Source organism: Pipra filicauda, unplaced genomic scaffold (genome assembly GCF_003945595.2).
Source record: "Pipra filicauda isolate LSUMZ 115617 unplaced genomic scaffold, ASM394559v2 scaffold693_size149821_pilon, whole genome shotgun sequence".
Lineage (NCBI taxonomy): Eukaryota > Metazoa > Chordata > Aves > Passeriformes > Pipridae > Pipra > Pipra filicauda.
Genome location: NW_024104857.1, coordinates 5110 through 19816, shown reverse-complemented (window position 1 = coordinate 19816; position 14707 = coordinate 5110). Strand labels below are relative to the sequence as shown.

The 14707-nt window shown below is 45.2% G+C and overlaps 2 protein-coding genes across 2 annotated transcripts; both read right to left on the bottom strand.

Annotated features, from left to right (window-relative positions):
- Positions 1–2453: 2453 nt before the first annotated feature.
- Positions 2454–3252, bottom strand: LOC113988745 (claudin-8-like). The gene has a single exon (XM_027722616.2). The coding sequence runs from the start codon at positions 3120–3122 to the stop codon at positions 2454–2456; it is 669 nt and encodes a 222-aa protein (XP_027578417.1). The 5' UTR covers positions 3123–3252.
- Positions 3253–12367: 9115 nt separating this feature from the next.
- On the bottom strand, positions 12368–13990 carry LOC113988740 (claudin-8-like). Its single transcript, XM_027722601.2, has one exon. The coding sequence runs from the start codon at positions 13980–13982 to the stop codon at positions 13308–13310; it is 675 nt and encodes a 224-aa protein (XP_027578402.1). The 5' UTR covers positions 13983–13990; the 3' UTR covers positions 12368–13307.
- Positions 13991–14707: the final 717 nt, after the last annotated feature.

Genomic DNA, 14707 nt, shown 5'->3' with positions numbered 1-14707 from the left:
GAAATGCTCAATCACATCACCTGAAATTGCTGTTTGTGTCCCTAAAATCCCAGCCTGGCTCCATGCTTGGAATCCACGTTGGATTTCCAGCCCACTCACAAGCACAAGGTTGTCTGAGCTTAGAGGTTTTGAGCTCCTCTTTTGATCAACCAGTAAAAGGGAGAAATGGGGCAATATGAAGTCATTGCATGTTAATGTTAGACATAAAAAGCTTAGGTTTTCTTTGAAACTAATGCTAAATGCTCAAATAAAACAGTTTTATCTTTCTACTCTTTGAAAATAAAGTTACTGGTGTAAATGGAGTTCAAATTTGATTTCTAGATAAGCCCACTGATACTGTAAGCATTCAGGATCTTCTAATTAATGTTATAGAAAAATGTACTTAATTACTTCTTAAGCACTTACATCTGCATAAAGTTGCATTACACTGAATACATCATCATTTAAATCCATTACCTACATATAAATATGTATCAAATCTGCATTGCAAATGTCTTCACCCTCTGCTTTGTTAATCACAAATGTCATGTCTAAATTAATCCAAAATGTGCAATTCTGGCTTACTCACCAAATAGTTCTGTATTAAACAAAATACATATTATAGGACAAAAATACAGTGAAATAAGAGGTGGAGGTTCTTAGGGTAGTATAAATTATTACCAAAGTCAACAGAATGACTCCCCTGAAAGCAGCTGTCAATGGCACCTGCTGTGACAGACTTCAGCAGCTCCAAGAAAACATAAAAAATACATGGTTTAGCACTAAGAAAACCTATTTACAACTGTTTTCTTAAATTTTCATCTAGAATTAGTAAGTGCTGATTTGACTGCTCAAGTGATGAGCTGGATACATTAAACCTGTTTTCTGGTGCCTAGATAATTCCCACTATAAGATCTGAGCTGCTTGTCTTAAATGCAAATGCACCTTAGTTAATATATGTAATGAATGTCTGTGTACAATGGCACTGTTTCATTTCGGTTCATCTGGAGTCAAGTTAATAAAAGGTTTGTTTAATTAAATGCAGCTCTCCATGTTCTCTTTCAAACTGAGCAGCCAAAGGAATATGGAAAGGCACTGCTCTGCTCAACTCAAAAAGTCATTACACCCTTTCTTCAGATGCCAGTCACAGACACAGAAAAGGATCAAGCTGAGCACCTGTGCCATAAAATTATCCATTAAATGGTGCCATCCATTACTGCTGTGAAAAGAACCAGAAGAAAAACATTTTGAACCAGACCTTCTTTGGTCACTTCTCAGGGTCATGATATGGAAACTGTCAAAATCAGAGTCCAGCTACTCAGCTGGGAATAAAAAGATGCACAACTGCAGATGCTGTTGGATCCTGCACGGTGGACAGACAGGCACCAGGCTGCTCAGTCTGCATTTCCAAATCAACTGGAGAGCTCAAAACAGTCAGAGCAATGTCAGGGCTTGGCTTTGGTGGGTGTGAGGGAAGTCGTAGGCAGGAACTCTTGATGCTCCAAGATGCTCCAAGGTGGGGATGGCACATTTACACTGCCTGGCTTGTTTAATTATACTTTACATTAGCACAGTGCTCTGAAGTGCATAAAGATAGACGGTCTGTCCTGAATTTTACAGAGGAGTAGGTGCTGCCTATAGAAAAGGAGAAGCCAGGAAAGAGGAGAGGTAACAAGCAACAAAAAGTCAATACATTGATGACGAGTTTTGGTGAAGGAATTAAAAATTTTACTATTCCGTGAGCTGTATTCTATGCTCTCCACAAGAGAGGAGGAGGATGCAGCAACTCCACAAGCACCAGTGAAATCCAATCAATCACAGAGGCTTCTGATGGGATAGCACAAGCATCTGCGTGGCAGTATTGGAAGCTGGATTGCTGGAGGCTCTTCTGTTCATTCAGCAGCTGCCTCAGTCATGCTGCCAAATCCACGTTCTCCACACTCCTCACCTCTGTATCCTAGAGCAGTCCTTGGGAAGACTTTACCTGGAGGGAAATGCACTGCTCCCTTTGCACATCAGGGGTTTTTAGGGGAGGGCAATGGTGCTGTTGCACAGCAGCTGCCTCCCCTCCAGCCCAGCCATGTGCTGCTCATCTTCTCTGAGAGCCTTCTGATTGCTGCTGTTCCCATGCCATGCTTCATTCCCCAAAAAAAGGGTGAGATTTTTCTCTGGCTGTGCTCTAACAAACACACATGGAAGAACATTTCCTGTAGGTGTGTTAGAGAGCAGAAATCTATGTCAACAGCAAAGGGAAAAAAGTGCCCCTCCATTACAGACCTGCAGCTTAATTATCAAGTCAATCAGCACATGTCAACCTGCCAAGCAGGAAGATCACAGGATGCCCCATCCCTGGAAGTTCAAGGTCAGGCTGGACAGGGCTTGGAGCCACCTGGTCCAGTGGAAGGTGTCCCTGACCTTGGAACTGGATAATCTTTAGGGTTCCTTCCGACCCACAGCATTCTGTGACTCCATGATCACACGTAGGCATGGACACCCAGGGATGGCCCTCTGGCAGCGCCCGGTTTGCACAGGCTGTGACGGGAAAGCGATGGATACCTGGATTTTGCGGATGTGTCAGCCCAGCACCAGAAGCGACAGTACATTGCTCCTGCAGCAATGAGGAGGGCAGTGCTCACCCAGCCCACGTAGAGAGCAGCTCCCAGTTCCCGTTTCAGTGGCACAGGGACTTCTGGATCGTAGAAATCACGGATGATGCTCCCTCCAGTCCAGGACACGGGGATCAGAACGAGGGCGCCCGTCAGGAGAAAGGCAACTCCAGCTGCCAGGATGAAGATACTGATGCCCTGGGGGTCCTCCTTGGTCCTCTGAGTGTACTTCACACCAACAATGGCCATCAGAAAGGAGAGGACTGACAGGACCACGGCAATGCACATGAGGGCCCTGAACGCCTCCAAGGGTGGGGGGAGAGCCAGGAAAGAGTCATAAAACTTGCACTGCAGCCTGAGGCCCAGCTGGCTGATGCAGTCCATCCACAGCCCTTCCCAGATGGTCTCGAACACCACGATGTTGCCATCGAGGTAGGCAGAAACCCTCCACTGGGGCATGACCGTGGCTGCCAAGGTCCCCACCATGCCGATGCCCCCGAAGATGAGGCCAGTGATCTGCAGCACACAGCAAGCCATGCTGCTCCTGGGAAACAAGCTCCAGCACAGCAGCCCGGGAGGTCTTCCAAAAATCACTTGTTCACAGAAGCCACACAAAGCACGAGAGGGAATGTTGGGTGCAGCAGGTTGGGTTTTCTCAGCAGCAGCTCGCTCCCGTCCCAGGTTCAGACAGGTGGAAATCCATTTCTGGCTGGCTGGAAGGACCTGCTATTTATTTGCCTTGAAATCCCCTCTGACTCCAGTGCCTACCCATCAAGCCTAACGAGTTTCCAGCCAATGGAAGCCCAGGAGGGGTGTGTCATAGCTGATTTCACTGCTTCTCGTAGTGTGTCTGCAGCGCTGCTATAATTAAGCAAGTGTCAGGGATTCAATTAAAGGTACCTAATTGCAGGGCTAATCATTTCTTAACTTCAAGATTGCAGCTATGTTGAAATTCAGAAAGTCTGAGCTTTTCATCTGTTATAATATTGTATTAAAACAGGTCATTACAGTTGTTCTTACAACAAAAGCTAAACTTGAGACTTGGAGTGGGACTTACTTTTTAAGTGCTACAGCCCTGGGAAAACTCTTGATTGTTATTTTTGTTTTAAATCCAGCTAGGAGGTACTTGTTGTAGCTCTTCAATGTAGATTCCCCCTTTTGATCAAATACAAAAGTATAATTATGATATAAGACAGGTACAGGAAAGTCAAGTATTCCAATCAACATCAAAGCTTTGCTCTACCAGCTCCAAAACTCCCAAGGATGACAAAGAAAAGAGCTGGCAGAGTTCCACAGCTCCTTCTTTTTGAATTCAGGAGTAAGGTCACTGTTAGGAAATAATCCTCTATGAGACTCTCTCCTGATTAGAAGGACAGTGTTGCCATTGTGTTCCACCTGACAATCTCAGCCAGGCAACACTGGGGGGTTTGGGGGCAATTCTTTAACATGAAAAGGGTGTCCAAGGTGTACAGTGCACCTTGGAAGAAGCCATAGGTCCCTCCCACAAGCCTGCACAGATACCTACAAGCCTGGACAAAAATGCACGCCAAGGACTGATTTGCCTGGGGCAAATTTAGGAATAACTGCTGCATTAGGGCTTTTTTTTTTTTTTTTGCTTTCTTCTCCCTACCTTGATGACAACTCACGGGTGGTGTTGAAAGGGATGTGCTTCTGGTTCCTCCAGCTTTTGAACCAGTTAAAAAAAGTAAATTAAAAAAAAAATTGTCCCATAAAGACAATGAAAGCCCCTAGAAGTGCTGTTGAAGAAAGACATATTCTGGGGTTTTTTTGCTTCTGGGCTCTGTGTGTTTGGAAAAATCAGAATTGCCTTTGATGGTATTAATTTAGTTACAGCCTTAGATGCCTACACAACACATTCAAAGCAAAAGCAAAACCCATGAAAAGGGAATTGTCCACCTAAACCACCCACAGCCCAGGAAGGAGTGCCAGATAATGTAAGTTATACAGTATAATGTTACATGTCCTTGTGGAAAATGTTCCCAAGGGATCTGGGCCATTAATTTTTCCTTCAAGTCTTCAAGCAGAACTCTGGAAAGAAAAAAAATGTCTTCAGCTGAGATGTAAAACACGAACTTTTGAAACTAAATATAGGATCAGGTTTGTACTTACAGGGAGATGAATATTACATCACTCTTCTGCAGACATAAAAAAACAATCCCTTGATGCTGAAAGCATTTTGCTCCATGTCACAAAGAAGGAGGTGGTAGAGATGAAAACAGAAGTCATAGATATCTATTGGTCTGAAAGAAACTCCTTTCTCTGGCAGGAGAAGGCTGCACACAAGACCTGTGCTATTTAACTTCAGTACAGTCTCCATCCATCTTGCTGGACTTTTTTTAACCCCTGTATTCTCCAAACTCTTTTTTGATTTATTATTTGAACCCCAAAAAAGAAATCAGGTTATGATGGAAAAGCCCTCTCAAAACCAGCATTTAAATGTCTTTTTTCTTTCTTTTCAACAGAAAAACTCTTTGTTGCAATGTTTTCAGTCGGCCAGTTCTTGAAGGTGTACACAGCTGGAGAACAGACCATGCCTAATGCCCTGAATCATTCTTCTGGCTGCCTTATCCATCAGGATTGCTCAGGAATCATTTTTCCTTGGATGACTCCGGAGGCGGAGCCCTTGAGGTCATGTGGAAAATCACCAGGGCAGGGTTTGTGTAGAAGATGAAAACTGTTTGCAGAAATACTATTAAAATGCATCACGTGCATTAAAATGCATTTAGCAGAGAGTGCTCAGTGGCTGAGTGGGTTTTGATCTTTAATCAGAAATAGTTCCTGTGGGGAGTGACAGCCAGTGCAGGTGCAGGTGTAGGAGAGGAACACCCAGGCTACACTGCTGTGTGTCCAGTGGCAGGATGGGTCTTGTTATTGAAACCTGAAGGGAAAGAAGGAAAGAAGCAGGAGAGGCAAACCACTAAATGGCACCTTGGAAACCTGAAGATAAATTTCAGCAATTTAAATGAACTACAGGAGACAGGTTGAAAAAAAAAAAAAAAAAAAAAAAAAAAAAAAAAAAAAAAAAAAAAAAAAAAAAAAAAAAAAAAAAAAAAAAAAAAAAGAAACTTTATCAATATCTTCAAAACTCATAAGAACAGGAAAATCAACCTCTTAAATGCTTAAATGACTCCCCCCGAATTTGCTAATCTTTGAAAAAAATTACCTTTTGCAGATCAATCCTGTGTTTGGATCAGCCTGAAGGGTGCTCTTACATCCCTGTACACCTTAGAGAATTGCACCTCCATTTTAAAGCTCAATTCACCTCTCAGGAAGAAGTGCTGAGACAAGTGAGGTGTTTCAAAACCACTCTGAACATCACACAGCTCCTAAAGTAGACATTAAATACTTGCCCTCATGATGGGCCTGGCAGATGCCATGGATTTAGTGTCAGATGTGAAGAAATAAAAGGAAAACCCTGTCTACACCTGACTAGACTTTTGGAGCCTCCTCATTCCGTGCCCCATCCCTCTGCTGTGCCATTTGAATGCTCACTTGCCTCAAGGTATGCAAACATGCCCACCCCAAAATTTGCCTTCAAAGGGGAAAATAGGCAGCTGAGGAAGCCTGTAGCCCTTACACCTAATTTTCCCCTGGATCTCTGCTCAGATTTACGTTTTCTCTTCCCTTCAAATTAGGATGTTCATTTGAATCATTCCCTGGGGGGCTACCTTCTGTTTAAAATGCTGATGCCCCTTAAAAAGGTGGAAGTAGAGCGTCTCCAGTCCACATGATTAACAGAACCTGCCAATGATCCTCAGTGTTTAATTAGTTATAGGCATCAATAATGTAATTGCCTCCCAGAAAGCAGGTTTAATTCCTCTTTGAATAACCTCCTAGGTACATTGAATTTCAGAGTCCTTATACATACACATGCACCTATGCAGAGAGAAATAGACTTTAATCTTGTACAAATGCACAAGTATAATATACATAGATCATTAAGTGCTCTCTTCAAGAATAAATAGGCTGGTTATGCTATAGGCTAATGAGCTGGATTTAAGGTTCAGTAACATTTCTGGATCAGGCAGATATGTAGATTTATCAAAAGTACTCTTTATACTAGGAGTTACAGTTAAGTCTCTCAACCTCCCAGTTACCCAGGAAGGCTGCAGAGCCTGGAAGTGGGGAGCTGGGACTCAGAGGTCACCCTGCATCCCACCCCTAGGGTAGAGGTGCTGGACCTGGACCATCCTCTGCAGGTCAAATCAGTTTGAAGTGTACAATGAACAGGGTTAGGATTGTCTGCAGATCATTTGTTTTGGAAACACGTGTGAGTGGCACCAGTTCCTTCCTGCTTGTGGCTTTCACTTGCCCATTCATTACATGCTGGGTTAACCACTGGGTTTTCAGTTATTTCCAAGGGCTGGTCAATGAAACCACACTCGAGGTAATGGTTCCATTACTTCCTGTGGTATTTTGATCGACTGATGCATCCCGAGCCTGCTGCTGAAGCAAAAGGTGACCTTGAATCTGTTTTACTTCAGGAGAAAATGGACCGAAGCCAACAGAGGTCTTTTTGTTCATGCTGACTTTAATATTGCTGCCTGCACAAAACAATGTTAAAGCAGTTTTTTAATGTTAAAAGATAAAGGCACATCTCCTTCCCCCTCTCTTCAAGTGAGGAACATCTGCTCACTGTTGCTCAGAGAGGGATTTCCCCCAGCCACACACCAGGCACTGCACTTGGGCACTGACCTCTAGCTGTGAGGCAGCCCAGGACTGACAGCTGAATTATAAAGAACTCATATTTATTTCCTGCCATCTTCCTCAGCACACCTGAAATTCCCAGCCTGACAAAACTGCCAGACCCTTAATGATATTCCATGTCTGAGGAAGGCCCGTCTCCCGGACACCGAGTGAACTCGAGCTCGGCGTAATAAAACCCTACAGCAATAAAATATTAAACACTCCTCTGAGCATTTAATCCACCTAAACCCCTCCAGGCTTTTACAAGGTATTTGTCACCTCCACACTTGTGCACAGGGAGCAGCTGTCCTGACAGAAACAGAACCTGCCAGAAAACACAATGTCTTACTTTGCTGTGTAATGACAGGACCTCAAAGCTTATTTGGGGGACATTTGATTGTGCTGCTGACATTAAGCCGTTGGAAAAAACAACAGTGGCAAGTTCCCAAGGTGGCATTGATTGTTTTCCTAAGTGCCAGCAGCAGGATATACAGTTAGGCTATTACTGGATGAAGCACAGGGGAACTGCTTTATTTACATCATTTAATGTGGTGGAATAAAAGAGGAAGAGAAGGTACATTGTGGCAGCGATGGCTTAAAGATAGGTGAGAGGCAAGGCTTGTAGAAACAGGTAGTAGCTTTTATTAGGCTACCTGATGCTGCTAGAAACAAGCTCTGAGGCTCAGAATTCCAAGAGGGATTGTTTTTGGAGCTCAGCATCATAATACACCCTTGAACTAGAGCTTTCCAGTACCCAAGAAATGCAGGTAACTAAACCAGTAAATCTCAAATGATGAAGAAAAGGGTTTTTTCCCATCTTTCTTAGTCATGATTTGGATGCCTCCCTGTCCAGTCCTGTCCCCCTCGTGTTTTGTCCTTTTCCAAACTCCACCTCCTGAATGTAACTGCTAATTAACACTGTTAATTAACTGTATTAACACTGTATTAATGAATGGAACTGAATTACCACTGTTAATTTCCACCTCCAAAATCAACTCCAGCAACATGAGTTCCAGCACTGCTGGAATTCAGTATTAACACTGTATTAATGGATGGAACTGAATCAACACTGTTCATTTCCACCTCCAGTACAAACTCCAAGCAACATGAGTTCCCACACTGCTATCCCCAACCTTGTGCACCAATGACACCCCCAAACCTGCCACTCAGCACACAGCAGGGTCACCCTCTACCCCCACGTTCTCCCCTTTTTCTCTACTCAAACTTCTGTGCTTCTGCTCAGGATGTTTCAATTACTCCTCTCTCCTGAGCATCAGGATTCACCTCTTGCCTTGGACACCCTGGCTGCCTGGGCACCCCCCAGGAAGGAACAACCCACTGGACCTGCACAGCTCATCTCCCAACTTACCTCAGTTCCCCTTCAAACAGTGGGAGGGAAGGGATGCACAGGGGAAGGGAAGCCCTGCCCAGCCAACCAGCTGTTCCTGCTCTCACAGAGGAGAACCTCTTCCTGGAAGTCATAAATCACTTTGGATTTGTGCTGGCACAGAGACCAGAGCAGGAGCATCTCGCAGGAAGCAATTAATTGTTGTCACTTGCTCTCAGAACACCCTCTCCAACAGCAGGAATGGCAGCAGCTCCAAGGGTGCACCACTGCCACTGGGATTTTGTACACTGATCCATCTTCCTGGGGCTGGTGTGTGTCTCTGCACGGGGACAGCCCACAGCTGATCCACCAGTGTGGACACATGGCTCCTCCTCAGGGACAAGCCAGTGCTCTTCCTAACTGCAGCAAATAGGAACTTTTTTCTCCATGGCTGAGCAGTAGCTGCTTTCATTCCAAATCTGAATTGTGTAGCTTGCTCAGAGGATAACATTTCAGAAGGAAGAGGAATGCCTAATAGCTGTTCATATCAATGTGTTGGGAGTTAAGGGGCTAGAAGTCAGGGAAGGGAAAAAACCAAATATAGAAAACAGTCTGCTATGTGCAGATTGACTTAAAACCAAGGATGAAATGGAGGAGGGGAAGGTCTCAGGAAATCTGATGCTTTTAGGTTGTAATGGAACGAGGCTCACATTGCGAGGCAGAAAATGGCGTGTGAAGGATCATTAAGATGAGAGTATCTGTGTCTCTGCAGAGTACCATTGCCAACGAGGTGAGAGTGCCTGGAGCACTGAGGGAGAACAGCTCCTCTGATCCTGATAACATTATATGTATTAATTAGACTGAACAGCTTAGGGATGTGAATATGGACGAGGCTCAAAAATTCCTTAGGAAGAGCCTGGAAGTAAATGGAAAGTAAAATAAAATGCAGCACGGATGTAGCAAAAACTATGTTTGGGTTTTGTTTGGTAACATTTGCTAGAAAATAAAAGTTGATAAAATCTAATCCAGTTGGACCTTATTAAAGCATCTGACACAGCAATGGGAAATCAAGAGAGACACGGAAGGGATGGAGAAGAGTAACAGCAGTGTAATGCAGAGGCAGAATCTGTGAGTGAGTTAAACAACAGAAAGCTACACTGGAAGGAAAACTCTCATGTTCCTATTTCCAGACATTGATTTCTGCTGTTGTTGGAGCCGAGGATTTCTCTGGGGTCTCATCTTGGCACCCTCAGGAATGTAACAATAAAGGAGGAACCGCAGCAAGGAAATCTGCCTTGGGCACCCAGCTGGTCGACGGGCTGTCAGTGCAGGTCCCACGGTGCAGGGAAGCTGATGATCCTGAGGCCTGGAATAACGGAATTGCAATGCATTCAACTTATTCAAGGAAGGTCTGTCATGGTTTTGAGAATCTCTTACCCCTGCTGTGATAACCTGCAGCAAGTGCACTCGGAGTGCTCAGCAGTGCTGAGGCTTCCTCTGGGATTCTCTGTCCAGTTTTGGGCAACAAACCTGAAGGGAGAGGTGAAAGAGCCAAAAACAGCCAGAGGAGGGAAATAAGGATGGGGAGAAATGTAACGAGCTGCCTGGGAGGGAAGAACTGGAGGTGATTAGGCTTGAGCAAGAGAGGTTCCAGAGGTCAGATGGTAACAGCCCTGAAGTAAGGAAAGGGCTGCCTGCCTTAAAGGAAAGCAGCAGCCTGTTTTCTGTGCCTGCTGCTGAGGGGAAAGTCAATAATGGAGCAGCCTTAGCCTGCAGTGGGGAGATTTAGTTTAAGCTTCGTGAAAACCTTTTTTAATGAAAATTATAATTAAGTACTGGGATAGATTGCTAAGGGCACTGCAGAATAGCCACCTCTGGAAGCTTTTATTGCACAAAGGTCTCTCAGGAATAATTTTGGCATATTTATTCATTAAGAAGAAAAATGAAGTTGTTAATAGGTATCACCTTTTCTCGAGTAGACTCCACTCACACTGTCTTCTCCTCCTGTTTGTCCTCTTTGGCCCTACATGGACCATCTCCCACCAGTGAAAGGAACTGATGGTGCTGATGGCACTCTTGACAGTACCCAGGTAAACTAGTTGGTATCAGCCTTCTCATTTCTCAAGGAACACATATTTCATGGACCTGGCTGTGTCAGGACCTTCACAGGGCTGGATTTACCCTCTGCTGCCCTTCTTCCATCTCAGCAGGGAAGCAGAGCTGTGCACCAGTCCTCGCGCTCAGAAAACCCGCTGTATCCTCTGTGTGGGGTCAGAATGTGACCCTTGGAGAAAGGCTTAAATCCCAGACAAGCCTGTTACTCACTTAAGCACAGAGATATCAGAGTATCAGAGGCTGGAAAGGGGGACAATACCTCCAAGCACAAGTCTCCACTGGCCCTGGTCTCCTGATGCTCTGAGGGCCCCTGCCCCTGAGAGAGTCAGACTTTCACAGCAGTCGCAGCAGAGCAGGGAGAACTTCAGGAGAGGCTCATTATAACCAAAAACCCCTTTGCTCCATCACAGAGCAGTGATTGGAATATTGAACCTTCACTCAGCTGAGCCAAATGAGAATTATTCTCCTCTGAGCTGCAAGTTGTGCACTCCTTTACACAGCACAGAAGGCACCAGGTGGACCTGGAAAGGCTCCACTTCCATTTGACATTGAGGAATGTATCTGCTCGTGCCCAAAGTGCAGAGCAAAGGGGAACAAGCCAGACATACTGCTTATTTTCCAAATAATTTCTCTTGTTTGTAAGCAGGAAAAAACTTTTAAATTACAGGATGCAATATTTGAAAGTTTACTGCTTCAGGCAGCTGCTTATTGCCCCTGGGTGGGACCGTCTTTCAGGATACTCAGGGTTTATTTAATGCACAAACCTGGGGCAGGCCAGCTCTGTTTAAAATGGAAGCTTTCATTTCAGTTCTCTTGAAGACATGGTGTATTTGGACATCAGGAGGAATCTCTGCATGGAATGGGTTGTTAAACATTGGCAGGGCTGCTCAGGGAGGTGGTGGAGTCCCCATCCCTGGAGGTGTCCAAGGAAGGACTGGCCGTGGCACTCAGTGCTCTGGGCTGGGGAACAAGGTGGGGATGAGACACAGGGTGGACTTGGTGATCCCAGAGGTCTTTTCCAACCTAAATGATTCTGGGATTCTTTATGGGTGAGCTCCAGTTTAAAGGATATGGCTGGATGTGCGTGGGAGGTACTTAAGGGGGAATAAGTGCATGTTATAGTAAGGTGAACTGTTTGCAGCTTGTATAGGATTTCTGAGGGAGATTTTAAAAACCTTCAGGGTCCCACTCACAGTCCAATGGATGGACTTGTGTTCCTGTTAGCCCTGGGGATAGTTTGGAATGTCTTCTTGAAGTCTTCTTGTATCTTCTTTTGTGTGTACAACCAGATGAGCTTGTTCAGAGTTGCATCTTATAAAGTGAAGAATTTGCTTCTGAACTTTCAAGGGGTAATAGTGCAAGGAGTTTACTGGAGAACTACAAATCACATCATAAACTCCCCATGAAATATTTAAAACAGTCAGTCTAGAACAAGAATGTTATTCTCCATTAAACACCTCAAATTGAATTATGTTCCCACTTCAGTCAAAGACAAAATTCCATTGATTACTGTAGATCTGGAGTGACACTTTATTAATTGGTTACAAAATTCTATTAAAATATTACTACTGTTGATTAATTTGGGTCATATATTCAATCAATTTTTATGGAATTACTTATTTTTCATCAGGCTTTGTTTCTTTACATTGTTGCTTATCATGGGGGCATGATCTTATTACAAAAAATATTATTTAGCCTGTTTTAATGGGAACATAAATACTATCATTGTTTATGTTCCTTCTGCCTCTAAACTATGCTGGTGTGAGTGGATCTCACCAAAAATCTTGGCCTGATTGTACAAAAGACCCTTGTTTAAAAAACATATACATTTCACAATCCTGCAGCAAATAACCAACACAATGTTTGTGGTCTGTGTGATAGTGGAAAATGTTGTAAAGCCACGAGGAGATTGCAAGGCAATACTGCTGCTTCTAAAAAGAAGATTGTAAATGAGTTTGACCTATATGGGTTACAAGAGAAATATTAACTTTCTCTGAAAGGATGGTAATTAGGACAAACATAGAGAACTATGTTTATTCTCTGAAACAGGAGATATTTTTTCATATATTTCAGCTTACCTTCCTCTGCTGAATAAATTCTCCATGCAACCTTCCATTAAGCCTACAGTAAATCAATCCCTTAGTGAATGCTTTTCTTTTAAACCATTATTATCTTGTCTTTATTCACTGTTATCCCTGCCTTCCCAGGCAGGAAAAAAAAAAACCCAGCCGCTTTCCTCTGCTCTTCTTTGCAATAGGCCAGGATTTCATATCACAGGGTAATTTTAAGCCCTTTATTACTGTTTAACACATAAAATGCCCCCCAAAGCCAAAGCAAAGCCACGCAGCCCAAAAGCCATTCCGAGCTACTATTAGAACAACATTAAAAATTCACCTTCCCGTGCACTAAAGCTGTCCTTGCTGCAGCATCCTCACCCCAGCAGAGCCCACTGGGGGATGGCTGCAGCTCCCAACCACGGCCCCAAGAGCAGCAGCTGTGGGGCAGGAGGCAAAGGCAGGTTTCCATCCATCCAGGCAGACAACGATGCAGAAGCAGGGAAAGGCAGGAGGCACCTACACATACTGACTTTTGGAGTAGGATCCCTCGGCCTTGCTGTGCAGGCGCTGGCTGTGAGGGGAGTGGTGGGTCGGGGATGAGTATCTGTAGCTCCTGGGATTCTCAGCGCAGCGGGAAGAGCAGCAGAACGTGGATCCAGCGGCCACGAGGCAGAAGGAGGCCACCCAGCCCAGGTACAGGGCCTCTCCAAGCTCCCTCTTCTGCGCAACGTTGACCACGGGGTTGTAGAAGTCGCTGATGATAGAGTTGGCGACCCAGCAGACTGGGACGAGCTCGACGATGCCTGAGAGGATGAAGAGGAGCCCAGCAGCCAGCAGGATGCAGCCTTTGGCTTGCCAGGGGCTCTGTGGGCACCGTGTGCACCTCATCCCAACCATGGCCAGCACGAGGGCGAGGAGGGACAGCCCTGAGCCAGCACACATCAGCCCCCGGGACGCCTGCAGGTCCGGTGAGAGCGCCAGCACTGAGTCGTAGACCTTGCACTGCATCCTGATGTTGACTTGCCTGATGCAGTGCATCCACAGCCCTTCCCAGATGGTCTCAAACACGATGATGTTGTGCTCGATGAAGGCAGACACCCTCCACTGGGGCATGGCCGTGACGGCGAACGTGCCCACCACGCCGAGGCCCCCGACGAGCAGCCCGGCGACCTGCAGAGCCCCGCCGGCCATCCTGCCTGGGCCGTGGGGGCACGAATCAGCAAAACAGAGCAGCTTCTTCAAAAAGCCGTTGTCCCAGAGGTTTCAGAGTCAGGCTGCACCACCTTAAATCAGCTTAAATCTGGCACGGACTCCCCGGGACTTGGCTGCGCCTCCATGGCCTTTATAATTCCCCCGGCACCAGCGCTCCGAGAGGCAAACTGAGCAATCAAGTGGAACAACTTTCCTGAGCAAGAGAAAGGACAGGGTGTGTGTAAACCAGCAGGAACCACTTAGGATAAATGTACCTTCTGAGGCAAATGCTTTGCATTGAAGTTGCTTAATTAAATAAATAAATAAATAAATAAATAAATAAATAAATAAATATACCCCAAGCCCTGCCCTTAAGCCTGGCTGTGTTCTGAAGGTTTGTCCGTGCTGAGGGAATGGACCAGACTCTGCAAGAAGACTTGGGGGTGAGACTGGTGCAGTTACTGGGGCTGTTCCTGAAAAAGCAGGAATATTCTGCCTTGGCTTGGTGGCAAAGTTCCACGAGGAAGGCAGAGCCTACTCCCTGCCACTGGGCCCCTGCTCCCAAAAGCACTTTTGTCCCAAAGCTCAGGGGAGAGCACTGCAGAGACAGGATTCAGCAACAAAGCAAATCCAAAGGATAAAGAGAAAGTAACTCTAAACCTGAAAGAGTTCTGCAGAGGACAGTCAAATCTGCAAAAGAGCATTTAAGGGGGAGAAAGGAGACT